Consider the following 18,064-nt stretch of genomic DNA (forward strand, 5'->3'; position numbering starts at 1 on the left):
TATACTGAAAAAAGCTGCCGCATGTGCCTTATTCTTACGGTTCCCTCCAAAAACGGCAAAACACCTTTTCCTCGGATCGACGCGAACGAGAGAAATTTGTACACGAAAAAGTTCTTTGTACTCAAATCTTTCAAATTACCATCAATAATGAAAGTAGTTACTAAGGTCACCAACTTTGTCCGAGGAGGGACAATAATTTATGAACTGAATTTGAAAACTCGTGGTGTCAACATTTTTAAGTAATTACAATTACATAAATCAATCACAACTGTAAAATAAATATGGATACTTCTACATGTTGGCATAGCTAAGTACTTAACTTTTTGTAGATATATAAAAATACGAGAATCCTGTGACATGTCAAAATTTTATTTCACGGTGATAAATTGCGCGATCATAATAATATATACTAATTTTCAGAATAACAACATAATACTATTTAAATATACAAATGGACAAATATCGTTTAATATTATGTTGTGTTTGTTAAGCTTTTAAATCATACGTAAATTAAAACCATGATTCTTGACTATCACATAGTAAGTATACAGTTACAAATCGTTCAGAATACTGCTCAGTTTTGTTTCCAGGTTTTAAACATTTACACTTAACGTTAAAAACACTAAAATACTAAAATAAAATTAACTGCTTTCGTACCCTAAAGTAATAAATTGTAAAATAATACAAGCATTCTTCTTTTCACGTTTGGGATCTTATTGCTAGATTGACACGTTTAACTATTTTTATAGTACCTTCTTGCAATATATTTTATATATATACAGAATTTAAATATAATATTCAGTTAAAATAAATGTTTCTTGCATTTAAGTGCCCAGACATTGCAATGTAAAAGTACCTACCAATTAAGTATAAAAAAATTATCTCCCTATTCTTTAAATATTTGACAAGTTATTTTTTTATATACTGTTACATAAAATTTTATACTTATTCCTAAATAATCATGGCAGAAATCAATCATATTGCAAACCACACGTATACATTACAGCGCTCGAAATTCCACAAGTTTGAGGGTACTTTCAATTTCTACAACAGTTCAAAGTTTATTTTTTTTTAAAAAAACTGGTAATACTTTTGGATCCAGCTGCTGCTTTTTGCCTGCTTAACTCCTTCTTACTAATAGTAGTTTTCTGAGGCTATGGGAAATAAACATAATAAAGATTTACCATGGAAATATATGGGTACGTTTACACGTGCATAAAAAAAAAACAAATTTTACCTTTTCCGACTTGGTTAAATCGAGAGTTTTTGGTTTTAATACTGATTCGTTTTCAGTTGTATCTTTCTTAGGTCTCTTCTCGTCAGTATTTTCTTTAGGACTACTTAATTTTCGTTTCTTAATTTCAGTTTCGTCTGCTATATTTAAATGCTGTGCCAATTTTTTTGATAAATCTTCTGAAAGATATTCTGAGACTATACCATGTGCATACTTTAAATATTCTAGACAAAGAAACAAACATATTACGTACATTATTTTAAATTTCTATACATAGAAATATTTCTTCTCTTCACGAACTATTTGTAGAAAGATTAATTTCAAACTCGAGATCTAACGGCACTCGATTCATTTCTTAAGAAATAAAATGCAGTTTATTCCTTACCCATCTCCGAAGCATTCTCAAGCTTAGTACTTTTAACGTACGTAGCACTAATAGCACCTTGCGATACATGAATACCCTTTTGCTTTAATACATCGGCTACTCGTTCTACTTTCTTTTGCAACCAGATTAACGTCTTCTCTTCGTTAAATTTGAAGGCTTGCAACGACTCGTCTCCTTTACGATCAGCGATTAGCGTTAGCTTTAAATTCTGACACTGAGCAAGGCGAGCTGTCTCCGGAAAGTCTTCATCCCAAAGACATTGATCGAGTGGTTGCACTTGCTGCGACTACGAGTGCAATATTCAGATTTACTAAAATTTAAGGCTATCAAACCTATATAGTGAAGTAAATTGAACCACTATATTCTATTGAAACAGATCGACGCGTACATTAACATATCAAACGTTCGCCACAAGATTACCTGTCTTAAATAAGGCAGTACTAAAAATATTGGATCGATAGGAGTGGATAAATGCATCTTCCCATCGGACTTCACGTTATCATCTATAAACCATGATCTCTTATTTTCGTCGAATGTTAAAACTTCTTGTACTGTGAAATTGCCTGGGCTAAATACGAACATAGCAGCCTGATTCGTAGCCGGATGCCTTAACTTAATTACGTCAGGTGTACCTCCATCTGTACTATCTAAGCCATCACCTGAAACACACAAAGCATTTTATTATTATTATTTATTTAAGTATATCAACGGGATAAACCCTTTGTTATAAAGAGTACAAATCGCAGTCACACAAGTGTAGAACTAACAATTAGAAAGCACAAAACAGAAATAATTAAAAGAAACAAAAGCAGAGAAGTAAACGCAAAAGAACCATTAATGATAGTGACAAACTGGATATAAAAAATCATAGTAATAATAATGGCAGCAAACATAATAATAAGTAAAAGTTAAGGGGCATGAGAACTACGAACAGCGATCAGAACAGAGTGACTGAAGGAATTATAGGAATTATTAAAGAAGTCAACAGAGTTACAGTACCAATTTGAAGTTATTAGAAGTCGATTAAGAGGGTAGTGGACTATTGTATACGTAAAATCCATAGTTTCTTTGACGCTAAATTACTTTGATACCAAACAATCGTTATAGTCATGCTTTTGACAATCTATTGTGGGTATGTTTGCGAGTCTTTACAAAAAAAATCGTCGGAATGTATAAAATTGCCGAAGTTATTAATCGTTGAAGATAGTCCTGTACAGCGTGCAGCTGCGGGTGTTGTACATCGATTTAGGTGAACCAATCATCTGAAAGCAAAATGCTTTGAGGTGATTATTCTATACTCAAATATCTACAGTGTGGAAACTTGCCGATGAATTTGAACAAAAATTGTGGAAGTTACACACTAATCAATTTTCTTTCCACATTTTTACGGGAAAAAATCGTCTTTAATCAGTTATAAATTGTTTTACAAACATCCAGTATTGATGCAAAATTTCTACACGATAGAGAATGGAATTCTACAGCTCCATTTAAAATTTTAAGTGAAAATATTCATTCGTTCAAGAGTTATGATGTACACCGTTTCTGAAAATGGTGTTTCAAGAAAACCGGCTTCAAAGTTCGGGGTGTCACCTTTATCGGCGGTACACTGTGTTACGTTCGCTGCTATAACTTCGACAATTATTTGAATTTTTTCATGAACATTTGTTTAAAATGTTCGTAAAGGATAAGATTTTCAGAAGCAGTAAAATATCGATTTTTTTTAAGCTGAAATAGTCTACTACCCCCTTAAGACTATTATAGTAGCCGTAGAGTGTCCGATGTGCCTCAGGAAGGAAGAGAGTATGCTTTCTATAGCAATGCTCCGCTGCATAAAAAGTAAGTTTTTCAAGGATTCGAGGGCTTGAGATAGAATCAGGGATTGAAACGGTTCTGAAAATAACTGTTTCAAACAGTTATATATCGGTTCCGACCGAAACAGTTATGAAGAGCCAATATTCTGAATAACTGTTATAAGGAACCGAAATTTCTGATATATCGATTTCGGTTACCGTTCTACAGAACCGATATTATATCGGTTGTAATGGTTCTAAAACCGTTATTTATTCGGTTCTAGAACGGTTCTGGAATTGACTCTCACATCGATTTTACAGGAATTGAAATAAGTAGATATTACGCTTGCAGATTACTGTATATTAAGAATTTATTCTGAAGAAATATTTCTAAGAAATTCAATAATCTATAATTTCATCAGAAATGATGTTTCTATTTTATCGCATTGTTTCAACTCTCGGATGGCCGTGCATAGGTTTCTTTTGTGCAATAGCATCTCCAAACATCTCAACTCGCGATGATTGGCTGAAGCTAAAAATTGTTTACGTTAGGCCCATTTCGAAGTTCAGCGAATCGTCTGCGCTACGCGTGCGGAGCAAATTGCCTATACATCATATAAGAGCATTCGTCTGCCTCCGCACCACATGATGACTTTGAAACAAACGCAAGCTTTCACACTTTCACAGGCAAGCGGATTCCGCCAAGAAGTGATAAACAGCTACACATCAAAACACTGACGCAGATACGCTACTGAGATGTTGGCTAAAGCAAGAATAGACGTCTGCGTTCAAGTTGTGTTGACAAAATGAATCTATGCACAGCCATCGGGAGAGTTAAAACAAATAACAATTTCGTAGGAACAATATAAGAATCAATTTACCAACCGAAATGAACAGACTCCAGAAACGTTTTAGAACCGAAAAAATAACGATTCTAGAACCGTTATAACCGATATAATATCGGTTCTAGAACCGTAACCGAAATCGATATAGTCAGAAATTTCGGTTCCTTATAATAGTTATCCAGAATATGGGTTCTTCGTAACTGTTTGAAGAACCGAAGCCGATATCGTAACTGTTTTAAACCCCTGGATGGAATGGTTGATGAGTTCATATACAAATGAAAGGTAAAGATTTTAAAGTAATACTTAAGAAAATAACGCTGTAATAAAGGAAATAATCGAACTAAAAGGTATATTCAACACCAGAGAAGCAATCGTAGAAATTACCGGCAAATCGTTAACTAGCACAACAAACACATGCTACGGGAATTAAATGGGTAAAATCAGATTTTACGAATTCAGTCACCTTTCATAAGAAACACCCACGTATTTGTGCCTGGATATGAATTAGTTGTTTTGACGCATTTTTTTGGCGATGCTTTGGTACGCGGCATATTTACGCGCGTTTTACACGATCGATATCACGTTAGGTTATTTACTCTTCCCGCACGATTTTCACCATGTATTAATACATATACGTAAAAGAAATTTAGCGATCAGCCATTCTTGGTAAAAGAGATAGTCTTTAATTTTTTATTACTCTTCGATTGTAACACACTACGCTGCGTATCTCTTTCAGTAAACGGGCACGTTAAACGCAACATGCCGCCAGCGTTCTACAGGATAACATTTGAAATCTCGATGTGTAGTCGAACGTCAGTGAATGGTCGATCGGAGAACCGGGCCGTGAAGAGGCGTTGCCGCGCTACTAGCCATCTTTTGAAAAAGAAAAGTCCATCGAAATCGTACTCTAGCGTGAAAGATTTAAACTACAACGCAAATACTTTCTATCGATAAAAAATATGGTCGATTTGAATATTTTATTTTAATATACGGTAATATTTATATGTTTACATAACGAAAATCAGTCTACATCTTGATTATAATGTATTTCAATTTAGAAGTACGTCTTGAAATACACTATTATGAACAATGTCCTTTTATGCTTGTTCCTTCTTTGTACGTTTATTGCACGTTGCAATACAATAACCTTTATCGCTTTGTCGAGTTATTATTTTTATTATATGTGTATACATTTACAACAAATAGGTTAAACAATTTAAAATTGCTCGGTAGATTCAGATTTTGTAAAATGTTATGGGTAAAAGATTATGACATATGTAGATAGAATTTGTTTTCATATATTAAATACATGCTTTACTACTTGGCTTCGCCCGAAATTTAGATTCTGATTTTATAAAAAAAAAATTTTTTAGGTTTTTTTGTGAAAATAGTCACATTCATCTGGGTTAGTCAGGCATAATAAGCTGAGGTACATTTCGTGATATATATTAAAGATATATATATATATATATATATATATTCCAACATTTCAAACATTATACATTTTGTCAACATTAAGTAGAAATATTTTAAATATACAAAACTTAAATTTCTATGATATTATGACTCAGTAGTGAATGGGAGCGTCGTTTTTGTTTATAAAATTGTTTTCATAGTATGTTATTATAAAAATATAACGTTACTCTAAACAAGATTTTCTTATCTAAACGAAGACGAAAGCGAAGATTTATCGACAAAATATATGGCATTTCAGTTTATCTCTTTTTATATTGTTCCGTACATGTATTTGAATTTCTGATAAAAAGGTATCGCAGATATTGTGGCAAATACATATGTAGCTTAAAAAAAGGCCACAAGAGGTTATACTATATATGCACATTAACATTCATACATAATTATTACGCATCATTTATCGATGAATCATTCCACACGAATGCGAATGCACGATAGAATAAGCAAGGCAAGGGATCCTACATACATATACAGCAAGGGATCGCTGTGTATTAGTTTCAGGGGTATAGGCACGTATACTCTACTATTATAGATTCATATAATGTAGATGCAAAGAACTAATGTTTTTTAATACAAGAATATATTGTACCAAAAAGTGTAAACAAATGCCATAAAGTTATTACATCATTTTATTCTTAATATTATTCGAATTTTAAATTCGCACGGATATAATTAAGTGGATACACACATACGCGCACGCACGCGCGCGCTCACAACGTTTATATACATATACATTATTGAGTTCTTGCTGGAAGCATCGAGGCCTCTTTTTTTTTACTCATTACGGTTTCGTGCTGTTTTGTCAGTAATATACAAGGCACCTTGTGGCACCTTGAAAGAGTTACGGATGACGTGATGCGAAAGTGGGTGTGCCCACTATTGACGAGCCGGCTAGCCAACGCGTAGGATCTGTCTGTTTCTACTTAACGAAGGCAATTCTACAGTGAAATTTTCTTCGACATAGATCTGTCGTAAGTGTACGATTTCATCCGTTCTGAATAAGCTGAAATTATTGTGGAAGAATAAAATAATGCGAACTCTCTGTGTATATACATATAAATGCACAAGCAATCGATCGGTTGACTAGAATTTTTATAAATTCCAGGTTGTCGATTGTATAAACAAACATGTCACAACAACAGTATTACCCGTTTAAAGTAAGTACATTCTTATTATTTGCGTGGACTTTTAAAAGAAATTTCTTTACGTGACTACAATTAGATTAATCCATTTCTGGCTTGGGGTATTGATCAGTCGTATTTTTAACGGTGCTTCACTCGACAGATCAACCGACTCACGTCGGTTCAATTTATGCACGTCTCGTAGCCGCGTCATAGTACAACTTTCGATCAGATTTTATGAAAATGTATATTTAAATGACATTTAATTCCAAAACCTTGTTCAACATATTACACGAAATTAAATGAAATTCACATCTCTTTTGTATGAAAAATTTCTTTCAAATGCACGTTGTGAATTTGCAAATCGTTTTGCACGCTGTGAAAAGTAAAACTTTCGTAACACTTCCTTATAAGGTTTTATATATAAATGTTACAACCTTGATTAGTATGTATTTAATACGATAATGAAGCCACGGATATGGACAATACATCGATCTTAATTTTCATATAAAAGTTAATTTCTTTGCATATGTATAGTGATTCATACTTTATCGAATAATGTGTGTATATAGTTTCTAATATATATAATTTAGCAGTAGGGGAAAGGTGGGATAGATGATCACAGTTTTGCTTTTTATTAAAATAATAATGGTTTGCTTTGTTTGCATTTAATTATGCAAGTTGTGATTCATAGAGTATTCTGAATATACTTGCACAAATTTCAGAGCTGAAAACTAATTTTAATGACTGAATTTCAATATTTTCTGGCAGCGATGTTATGCACAAGTATACTCCACTGAAGGGGTTATGCCACCCTGAGGTGGCCGAAATGACATCAAAGTTTACGAATTTTTTTCTACGAAACTACGAATATGACAATTACTTCATTATTATTTATGGTTAGGGCATACATTAAAGGACATATCGTGTAAATTTGACAGAAAAATATTAAAACATGGCCGAGCTATCCGTTATCCTGCAAAACTTCTGCGTCAGGACGCTCGCAGACGGTGTAACGGATTGTGATGCCTAGGACTATCTGAAACTAAAAAACCCATAGTTTTATTGTTCATTGATAAAATATCTAACGTGTAGCATAGGGATTTAGAGAAAAAAACATTTTTGTACAAATGCGACCAACGTGAAAATGAACATTAAATTTTTACCAAAAAAGGCAAAATTCAAATGATTACTATAAACAATTGGGATATGGCATGAAAAGAATCCTATGTTGCATGATAGATAATACTATTAAGAATATGTGTACCAAGTTTGAAATCAATCGGACAAATAGTTTTGGAGATATTTGGTACACCGCTCACGCGGAGAAACTTCACGGGATAGCAAATAACTCGGCTATTTTTTATTTTTGTATAGTATTTATACAATATATGCACTAATACATGCTTTACGCACAATCTCCTATAGATACTTCTGTGTGAAACATTTTTAGCTACAACTAGCAATTTCCAAGAAATATTTCAGGTTTCAATTTTGGATGACTCGCTTTGTAGTTTGCATATATCTTGCACATATGTTTTATATTACGACATATTATATGTGCATAAACATCCGCAGTCTACTGATCAAGAATCCCTCAATGCACTCGATTTGAAAAAGATGAAAAATGAGACTTACCTTAAATATTTAGCTCAATCGATAAATAGCATTAATAGACCAGAAATTACTGGTTTTACTTAATATATTTCAAATCGTTGAAAATGCAACATTTATTCGAAAAGGAGAAAGAACAAGCAGACCGAAGTATTTACTTTTTGGCTGCAAATAAGATCGAAGCTTCTAACAACATTATTCCATGCTTCCAAAAGTAAAACTGCGCCATGAAGTATTACGAGACAATGTAAACATTACCACGATAGCGTGACAGCAGGCACAAATTGCCAATATATTAATTAAAAACTGATGTAATTATGTATCCCTGCGGATCAACTATCCCACCTTTCCCCTATACAATAACTAAATTAATAATTTCTTTGGTGTATGAAGGATATAAAGACTATCTACTTTGTATCTTAGTGTACCCCTACAGTATATCCTGCGGAGCCATTCGACGCAAATGCAGATGCCGGGCTGTTGCGTAAAGCAATGAAAGGCTTCGGCACAGATGAAAAAACTATTATCGATGTGCTTACAAGAAGAGGAATTGTTCAGCGACTGGAAATCGCTGAAGCGTATAAAACATTATATGGAAAAGATTTAGTTAGTGATCTGAAGAGTGAACTTACAGGAAAATTAGAGGATATTATGCTTGCTCTTATGACACCACTGCCTCATTATTATGCTAAAGAATTGCATAATGCGATTAGTGGATTCGGGACTGACGAAGAAGCTATTGTAGAGATGCTGTGCACCTTAAGTAATTACGGCATACGTACTATCGCAGCATTTTATGAAAACTGTAAGTTTACTTGTTGGTAATCCTTTTTAAGATGAATGTTTACCAAAGTTTAAAATACATAAACCACAGTGGTTCCGCGATAAAACAGGATTCCCTTGATCCAAGCCTTTTTTTAAATAATTTTATTTAAAGTAATAATTCGCTTACTTTAAGGTAATTCTGAAGGAGTGTTATTGTTGTTTTTCTCGCAGATATATTTTTTTTTAGATAGTTTTTCAGATTATTTAGATAGTTATTCAGGTTATTCTATAGTAACGCTGTTTAATGTGGTAATAGCTTAACAAACGAGCTGTTCTTCGTAAGAAAATTGAAACATGCTACTTTTCTTAACGCACATCGATATAATAATGTTATTTGTGTGTTTTGTTATTAACAGTGTATGGAAAAACACTTGAGAGTGATTTAAAGGGAGATACTTCGGGACATTTTAAAAGACTGTTGGTTTCACTCGTCCAAGCGAATAGGGATGAAAATCAGGGTATAGATCATGCTCAAGCTGCAGCAGATGCACAGGCACTTTATGACGCTGGTATGTATTTTATACTTATTTTCATAATTGTTCTATATTGCTTAAGAATGCATAAATGTGCGTGGAAAGGAATGCGTGTGGTAAATTTGACGAGGAAAGTACTATGTATAATTTGTTAATGTTAAGAAAATGTGTGGATGATAAGAAAATATTATGATAATTAAAATTAGATAAGTAAAATATAATTCTGAACGAACAATTGTATTCACTTAATACATACTTTATTTTATAATAGGTGAGAAACAGTGGGGTACAGATGAATCTCAGTTTAATGCTATTTTAGTAACACGTAGTTATCAACAGTTAAGACAAACTTTCATTGAATACGAAAAAATATCTGGCCATGATATTGAAGTTGCTATTAAAAAAGAATTCTCTGGAAGTGTTGAGAAAGGTCTTCTTGGAATAGGTCAGTATCTTCATTTATACAACACAACTTGTAAGAGTTTTCAATATTGAAAAAATGTTTAAATTGACTTACATATATCTATAGCAGAGGTGCATAAAGAGCCGCTCAGATCCGGCGCGCAGAATCGCAGAGCTCTGCGGATCCGAGCGGCTCTTTGTGCACCTCTGATCTATAGGGTGATTCAGTAACTATTCACATTGTGCTTAATTTGATTAGCTACTATCGCCTAATATTGAATCCAGATTATGTATTATTGGATCATCCCCTATACTTTTTGCTTAATGTTATCTCGCAGAATATCTTTATAAATTTAATATTTGCATGTTCTTTTGAAAATCTTATCTCAGGCATTAGGAGTGTGCGGATCGTTCCGAGGCTCGGGTCCCCGGCCCTCGGGACGGGTCGGAAAATTTCGGGCGGGATCTGGCGGGATCCCGATAGTTTCATATTGCTCGAGATCCCGAGACTCGATTCGGGCTACAAGCATGACCGCCATGAGTGGGCAATTTGATTTCAGGTCGGCTCGGCAAAACTCGGACGCGATCGGCTCGGAAGCCAGCTATTAACACGAGACCAAGACGGAAAGAATTATGTATCATTTATATCAATACCAGTGATAAGTTTTTACCTTTCTGTCTTCTGTTGAATCATAATTGAGCCGACCTGAAATCAAATTGCTTGTAGCCCAAATCGAGTCTCGGGACCTCGAGCAATACGAAAGTATCGGGATCCCGCCCGATCCCGCTCGAAAGTTTCCGGCTCGTCCCGAGCCCGAAATGTCGGGTGCCCGCACACCCCTGTCAGGCATATTAATTAAACATTGTACCCTTTGTGTAACAGTGAAGTGCGTGAAATCGAAAGTTGGTTTCTTCGCTGAACGATTATATGCTAGTATGCATGGCATAGGCACAAAGGATCGAACGTTGATTCGCATTATTGTTTCTCGAAGTGAAATTGATCTAGGTGATATCAAAAAGGCCTTTGAAGAGCGATATGGAGAATTATTGGAAAATTGGATTGCTGTATGTATTTTTACGTTTCGCTAGCTAATTTTTTATACTACGTAAGCTACAGGTCATTTTATAAAATACTATTGTGCAGGCATAATAGTATATTAATAACACATATTTAGAATATTCTGTGTATTTTATAAATATTAATGTCAAGACTCGTCAAGATGTATAACAGTTAGATTTGATTATTACACTTTTAAAAATATTTTACATTTTTAAATACAGCTACTAGAAGTGGGGTAGTGAACAATTTTGGATTACGAAAATTTAAAATATGTTTCTCCATGCACTAATTCGTGAAATTTAATATTTTAGGGTGACACGTCTGGGGATTACAAGAAAGCTCTTCTATCCCTTGTTTCTACATAATTGAAGCAAAATACTTCGTGATAAATCAGAAAGTTTTGACAATTTTGTATAGCACGTATGGATTGTATGGAAAGTGTTTCCTATAAATTTTAGAGTAATAAGTTTGCTTCAAGTGCTTATGTACACCAATTATATTAATCCTATACATACATGGGCATTAAGATTGTGCCGTTTAGTATAGTTTTACACGATTTTTGAATTTCTACAGCATGCTTTTCATGATAATACTAAAATTTATTTTTGATGAAATGTTCTACTAAATCGCATTGTTATACTATTTTTTTTATTAAAAAAGTGTTCACAAAGTTTACACTAAGAATCTCATATTTATACAAACTGTTGTAAAATCTACATGAAAATAAAAATATTACAAACGTTACCTTATATGTTTAATTGTTTAAAAATATCAAATAGTTACACACATTCTAAATACAACGCACAATTGACTTACATTATTGCAAAGTTCGTTTCAAATTATTTTTATTATCGATATTGATTTCGATTGAATTATTAAATGAAGTAAATTTAATAACACTCTCGTTAAATTAAAATTCTTTGTCCTTGAAATTCTTACTAATATTATTAGATTGAACTTGTTTTTTCTCTTTGTTTATAATATTTTACATCTTTACATACTAACATGCCATAACAGGTTTACAAACGTACAATTATATGATTTATATGTGCCAGTGAAAATAACGGAAAAGAATGAAAAACAAAATAAGTTATAAATTCGATTTGTCAGATATTTGACTTAACTCTGCGGCACCCGTTGGGCGAGAGTTAATTTAAGAAAAGTTGACTATAGCAATACAGTCTCATAAATGAAGTAGAAAAATATATTTCACTGTAAACGTTCATGAAATCAGATAACCTTTTAAAAAAATATTCAACTTACATCTGAATTAATTATTAAATATCATTTCTTTTTTTTATTCCTCAAACTTCTGCGTACCATTCCTAAAAAAAAAACAACTAAGAATCAATACATAGTTACAAATGTATATAAAGTACGAATTATAAACGTGGGGATCAATATATAGGTGGCAAAAAAATCTCTCCGTACAGGAGTATAGCGTCGGAGTCAACCTTGTCGTAGCTAAAATGTTTGAAATTGAGACAGGTACGAGACCAGTCGGTTTCAAAACATTGTTTTCAAACCTCATTACAGTAATCTGGGGTGCGAGTGGTAAACCGATCATAAAAGCGGAGAAATTCCGAATAGCTTTTTGGGAAGTTAATTTAAAATTATATATATAATAATTTAATAATTAAAAAATATAAAATATAATAATATAAATAAAAAAATAAAAATAAAAATATAATAATTTGTCTAGCAGTCACTGGCAGCTCTTCGAACGCCGGGCGGTGCATGGTTGTAGTGGAATGCGTCCGTTAAGCGTCGTTGCCATTTTATATGTTCGTCCGACCACACTTTGCAAGATTAAATGACCCTGTACATACCTGTGTCAGATTTTTTTCCTTTCGTAGGTTTTCTGTTTCTTGGAAATATTTTACCAATTGGTGGGTAAAACATGGCTGGCATTCTCTCAAAGCATTTATGCAATGGTGTTGGTATTATTTTATCCAGTGCAATCCAAGGAGGATTAAGTAAACTATGGAATTGTTCGTTATAAAGTGTTTGAATGTCAAAAATATTCTTTCTGCGAACAAGAATGAAACAATCAAAGTTAAAATAAATACCTCCTGTATGTTGAAAGAGTTAAGTTAAGCATATTTTACATTCTTCTGTAATCTATTTACCCTGGACTTTCCACTTCTTTATAAACAGCTGCAAATGCTCCATTCCTTACTGTGTGCCTCATAATATAACGCCCCGGGGATAGGCTTGAAAGACACTGAATAACATTATGCAAAATTGTCAAAGAATCTTCGACTTTTACATTATAAAGCCTCTTGATTTCATTGTTTATCGACATCGCTGTACGATGTTCTATCTGCAGTACTTCCGACGTGCTTGCAGATATTCGAACTACAATGTAAAATTGTTATATGATACTTTTTGCTCCATACATTTATAATTTTGCAGGGCATACATTTTTTACCTCGTGCAAGAAACGTGACAGGTCTAAATATGAGAGATATCCATTGTTTCAATGCTTCTTCTAACGTTACAGATTCAGCACCAAGATCAGCTTGATATTCTATTTTTGGTGCTAATATTAACAATCTCTGTAGATCTGTTTGCAAAGTCTGTAATAAAAATAAAACGTGTTATTCTAATATTATTCTTTACATCATATTGTATCACGTTTTCTTACGTACTATTTAACATTCGCAATTAATCACAAATATATACACACCTCAAACCCATCTGTTTTTGTTCGAACTAATATTTTATATTCTTTGATGACATTTTTCATCAATTCATTTTGCTCTGAAGCCTGTGAGCCTATGGTAAACAGTTTATACGATACATTATCTGCAGTATTTGCTTTACAGCGTTTCTTTTCTACACCTAATAATGACAAAAATTAATTACTTCATATAATCTTGTTTTTAATATCTTCCATTTTATTGGTAATTAGTGAAGCTTATTTGGTGGCTAATACGACCTATTAATTTAATTGTATTTTAACTATGACAATTTGTATTACAAACCGAAAGTATCTTTACCTTTGGCATTTGCTGTGAGATTAGAACTATTGCTATCTGAAATAGTATGCGAAGGTTCTTTACAGTTTAATGTTACATCTTGAGGAGTGTCTGTGTAATTTTTTATATCCTGTTGGTTTGAAGTATTCGCAGTACTCTGATGTTCTTCAAGTATATTTAAATATGACTCATTGCCAACGTGTGTAGAAGTATTTTCAGGTTTTTCTTCCAGTTTTAAGAGGTCTTCAGAATTAATGTCACCAAACATATTGTCATCGTTATATGTTTTAGTACTGTCATTACATATTTAAATGTATCAATTAAAATGTTACTAAACGATGAAGTAAAGTTTATACACATATAAAGAATTATTGTTCACTTTACCTTTCCGAAGTAAGATGCTTTGTACGGACAAAACAATACTTAAGAATGTACTTATATACCCAACTATTTTTTTCTGGTATAGTGCTGGTAACTGGTGGTGCAGGTTTATCTATATAGATAACATTTTTATCATTATGCCTTTTTATGACTAGGGGTAAAATCCAGGAATTTGAATAACTTGGTCCAATGTTATTTACTAAACAATTAAGACCACCGGATGAAATTATTAAATCCACATTATTACTTTCAGCCAATTTTTGACAATTTGGATCTTCACTTACTGGTAACTTGAAAGAAACTGACGATTCATTGCCAAGATAGTTTTTAGGAAGAAACCTTTTTTGTAATTTTTTAGAATTTATACGTAGAATAAATGGTTTTGTTAAAGTTGGTAGAACTATTTTTGGCAATTCACCCTATAATAAAAGTCTTTCATTAACAGTAACATGCACAAACACATTAACATATTAAATACATTAATAGATATATACATTAGGCTGTCCTGAAAAAAATGAAAATAATTGTAGCGTTAGGCCTTAGTGCGGGAAAGTTGTGTCTTGAGATCAATAACAACTGTGCGAAATTTCAGCCCTGTGAGTTAATATCTTCTGTTCTGGCAAGAGCCTTGAAATTTCGAAATTTGAGTAAAAAGTATAAAAATGACCTTGCAGCCCTTCGCCCACCCTATGGCAACAGAGTGAGTCAGAACTCACCACGTGAAGGTGGCTCCATGTGGAATTCCTCCCTAGCCCACCGCAACCACCTTAACTTGTGGACTAGAAGTTGAAATTTTATAAAAATGTCCTAATCACGAAAGGAGACTCGAACTCGGGTTTATAGACTTGATGAAGTGGAACAACATAATTGGAGCCGACGCAAGGGATGGCTTCATTCAGGCCTTGAGTCGCTCAGTCATATGCCCGCCTTGGAGTACAAATCTCATGTTTCCACTACAATCATTTTCATTTTTTTCGGGACGGCCTAATATACATGCATGTATTAAACATTGTTTATTAGTTTTATATGATTATATATTCACTCACCATCTGTAAAGGAACAGAAAGAAATTTTACTTCGATATTCTTATCTGCTACAAATGGTACATTTGTAACTTCAGCATAATATCTAGGTAATTTACGAATATATTGTATTTTTGATTTCCAACGTAAATTTATATAATCTTCGCACATAACTGTCAATGATCTCTCGTGCCATTTACTTTTTGCAAATTCTAAAAATTCATCTTGCTCTTGAGATATGATTTTTTGTAAATCCTATAAAAGATCAATTGGAAAAACTGTATATGTACTAAAGCAATTGTTAAAGTCTACAACAGTGTTGTTTTTAAACGCAGACATTGAAAAACATAGTATCGAATATATGATTAAGAATTTTTTTTTAATAGCAGTATATGTATTTTATTTACCATATATTTTTGTAATTCTTCTCTTTCTGTTTGAGTTATTTTTGGTTTATCAGATTCTGAAAATCTTAATAAGACTCTTAAACACATTGCTTGCTGTTCTTTGTTTAATTTCGACATTTTAGGAAACTTAAATAGTGGTTTGACGATACCAGGCACATAGCCCTTGTGCTTTTTTGCTTTTTTCGGTTCATTTCCTTTTTTCACTTCAGTGGTTTCAATATCATCACCATTATCTTCTTTATCCGTCTCGGATTCTATATCCCCCATTAAATGAGGTTTAATGTCTCTATAATCATCTTCAATATTTTTGAATGGGTCAACAAAAGTCCCAGTCATAATTTTATGCATAACACTCTCCTTTCCCAATCTTTCACGGTTAATAAAGGTATTGTTTAACATATCTTCCAAAGGAGGATTCCTAATGAATTAAACATAATCGGTAAACTCACGTGATAAACTATGCACGATTTTGATGATATTATTGTTGGCTGAACAGTAACCATTACTGTTTAAAATTATCATTGAAGTATTACTAACGGTCATAGAGACATTCGATAACAAATTATATCAATAGGTTTAAATGAACAACAATGTGTGATGAAACTAAAAAATTCATTAAAAGCTTATAAACAAAATATACATTAAATTTTATAAAACTTCTTAATTGCAAAGGTTTGATTTGAGTTAAAAAATTATTTTCTTGTATTTCCATTTAAATAAATGATGGATACAACGTGTGATATATTAACCCTCATCCATTCTTCATTTCACAAACTGTTCTGTCCCTTGGTGTCAAATTGACACAGTGGTAAAAGATCGATGAAATGACAAGGTAAACAGTTATTTTCAGATATTTTTTTTATGCAAATTGATAAGTTAACATTTACATCATAGATTTTTCACAACTTCCGCATAAAATAAAACGATGCGCAGGATATACTGCTTGTTTACGAGAATCACAAATAACAGAACGGTATAACTTATTACGGGAAAACTGTGTCAAATTGACACGAGGGACGGATGAGGGATAAGTATAAATGTGCAGTAGAGTATCGTAAACATTACGTCTAAGTTCTGCTATCAAGCACATCAAAATAAATTCATAATGTACATGGACTAATTGTAATCCTAATTTACAGAGATATAAAAATTAACTCCCATGTTTAAAAATGTTATGCGATTTTAAAGAGTGTACGATTTTGGGTGTGAGGCCTCTGTACATTACTATAAACAAACGTCAGTCATCACAACGTACAATTTTGTATTCGTACGTATATACGTATGTTCTTGTAAATATTACGTTAAGATATAATACAACTTTATATTTACCAATCAATATTTAAGAATCTATCCATGGTATATAAAATAAAACGAATCCTTGATGAACTATAACAGATTCAACGTATCTTTCAAAATTAAATTTCTTTTTCACAACATGGTTGACACATCACACAACATCAACGCATCAGCCTTTCATCCACTTCGGCCAACTTCGGTCAACTTCGGTACTTATTCCGATTCCCGTTAGTGTTGGCTAAAACCGTGATTTGTGAATCACGAGTGATCCGATCACGTTCATTCTCAATCACGGTGATTTTTCACAGTAATCCGTGATTTTCGTGATCGCTTCTGATTGGTGCAGGCAGAAAAGTGATCCGTGATGTTCGTGATCGCTTCTGATTGGTGCAGGCAGAACAGTGATTTACGATTTTCGTGATCTGATTGGTGGAAAGCATAACTGCTCTTGGCACGCGCCAAATAACCCCAATTTCTAATTTCTCTCAAAACATTCTCAAGTCCTCACTGTGCTCATAGAATCTCAATTGTATATTTTGAACCAATGTAATCGTTCTTGATCTATTTAAATTAACGAATATTTCTTCGCTTTAGGTAAAAAGTATAATGTATATGTGAATACTTTAGCCAATCAAATCAGTGCGTGCACACATTGACTATTTATGAATGTATATACTAGATATATATTCGCTGAATTAGCACGCTTTGACTGTAACACAAGCTATATTGAAGTATTTTATAAAAAATTATTCAAT

General features: G+C 32.9%; 4 protein-coding genes across 8 annotated transcripts in view; 2 read left to right on the top strand and 2 right to left on the bottom strand.

Annotated features, from left to right (window-relative positions):
* Nucleotides 1-11,966, top strand: part of LOC143366286 (annexin B9) — a 171,661-nt gene extending 159,695 nt beyond the window's left edge. The window contains exons 1-7 of one of the 3 annotated variants that reach the window (XM_076807224.1): nucleotides 6,442-6,704; nucleotides 6,833-6,884; nucleotides 8,886-9,267; nucleotides 9,644-9,796; nucleotides 10,032-10,205; nucleotides 11,046-11,227; nucleotides 11,534-11,966. In XM_076807224.1, the coding sequence (XP_076663339.1) occupies nucleotides 6,855-6,884; nucleotides 8,886-9,267; nucleotides 9,644-9,796; nucleotides 10,032-10,205; nucleotides 11,046-11,227; nucleotides 11,534-11,587 (975 nt within the window). In that variant the 5' untranslated portion in view covers nucleotides 6,442-6,704; nucleotides 6,833-6,854 and the 3' untranslated portion in view covers nucleotides 11,588-11,966. Of the gene's footprint in view, nucleotides 1-6,441; nucleotides 6,705-6,832; nucleotides 6,885-8,885; nucleotides 9,268-9,643; nucleotides 9,797-10,031; nucleotides 10,206-11,045; nucleotides 11,228-11,533 lie in introns of those variants that run through there. The other 2 variants (XM_076807223.1, XM_076807225.1) reach the window with 2 other exon arrangements.
* Dally (division abnormally delayed protein) overlaps nucleotides 1-18,064 on the top strand; it is a 279,160-nt gene that overhangs the window by 52,149 nt on the left and 208,947 nt on the right. The gene's annotated exons all lie outside the window — the stretch shown is intronic.
* LOC143366287 (ribonuclease H2 subunit B) lies at nucleotides 349-5,118 on the bottom strand. Of its 2 annotated transcripts, none has more exons than XM_076807226.1 (5): nucleotides 4,718-5,118; nucleotides 2,040-2,278; nucleotides 1,620-1,905; nucleotides 1,238-1,458; nucleotides 349-1,154 (listed from the first exon to the last, which is right to left on the bottom strand). In XM_076807226.1, the coding sequence occupies exons 1-5, from the start codon at nucleotides 4,803-4,805 to the stop codon at nucleotides 1,062-1,064; spliced, it is 927 nt and encodes a 308-aa protein (XP_076663341.1). In that variant the 5' UTR covers nucleotides 4,806-5,118; the 3' UTR covers nucleotides 349-1,061. The 2 variants fall into 2 exon arrangements, with proteins under 2 accessions (XP_076663341.1, XP_076663342.1); XM_076807227.1 differs by having other exon boundaries at nucleotides 4,639-4,772.
* LOC143366272 (uncharacterized) lies at nucleotides 12,139-17,528 on the bottom strand. 2 transcript variants are annotated; one of them, XM_076807198.1, is made up of 10 exons: nucleotides 17,343-17,528; nucleotides 16,014-16,431; nucleotides 15,631-15,861; nucleotides 14,588-15,003; nucleotides 14,225-14,496; nucleotides 13,912-14,066; nucleotides 13,654-13,801; nucleotides 13,352-13,580; nucleotides 13,052-13,251; nucleotides 12,139-12,547 (listed from the first exon to the last, which is right to left on the bottom strand). In XM_076807198.1, the coding sequence occupies exons 1-10, from the start codon at nucleotides 17,366-17,368 to the stop codon at nucleotides 12,507-12,509; spliced, it is 2,136 nt and encodes a 711-aa protein (XP_076663313.1). In that variant the 5' UTR covers nucleotides 17,369-17,528; the 3' UTR covers nucleotides 12,139-12,506. The 2 variants fall into 2 exon arrangements, with proteins under 2 accessions (XP_076663313.1, XP_076663311.1); XM_076807196.1 differs by having other exon boundaries at nucleotides 14,210-14,496.

This window comes from Andrena cerasifolii, chromosome 2, assembly GCF_050908995.1.
Source record: "Andrena cerasifolii isolate SP2316 chromosome 2, iyAndCera1_principal, whole genome shotgun sequence".
NCBI classification, from domain to species: domain Eukaryota; kingdom Metazoa; phylum Arthropoda; class Insecta; order Hymenoptera; family Andrenidae; genus Andrena; species Andrena cerasifolii.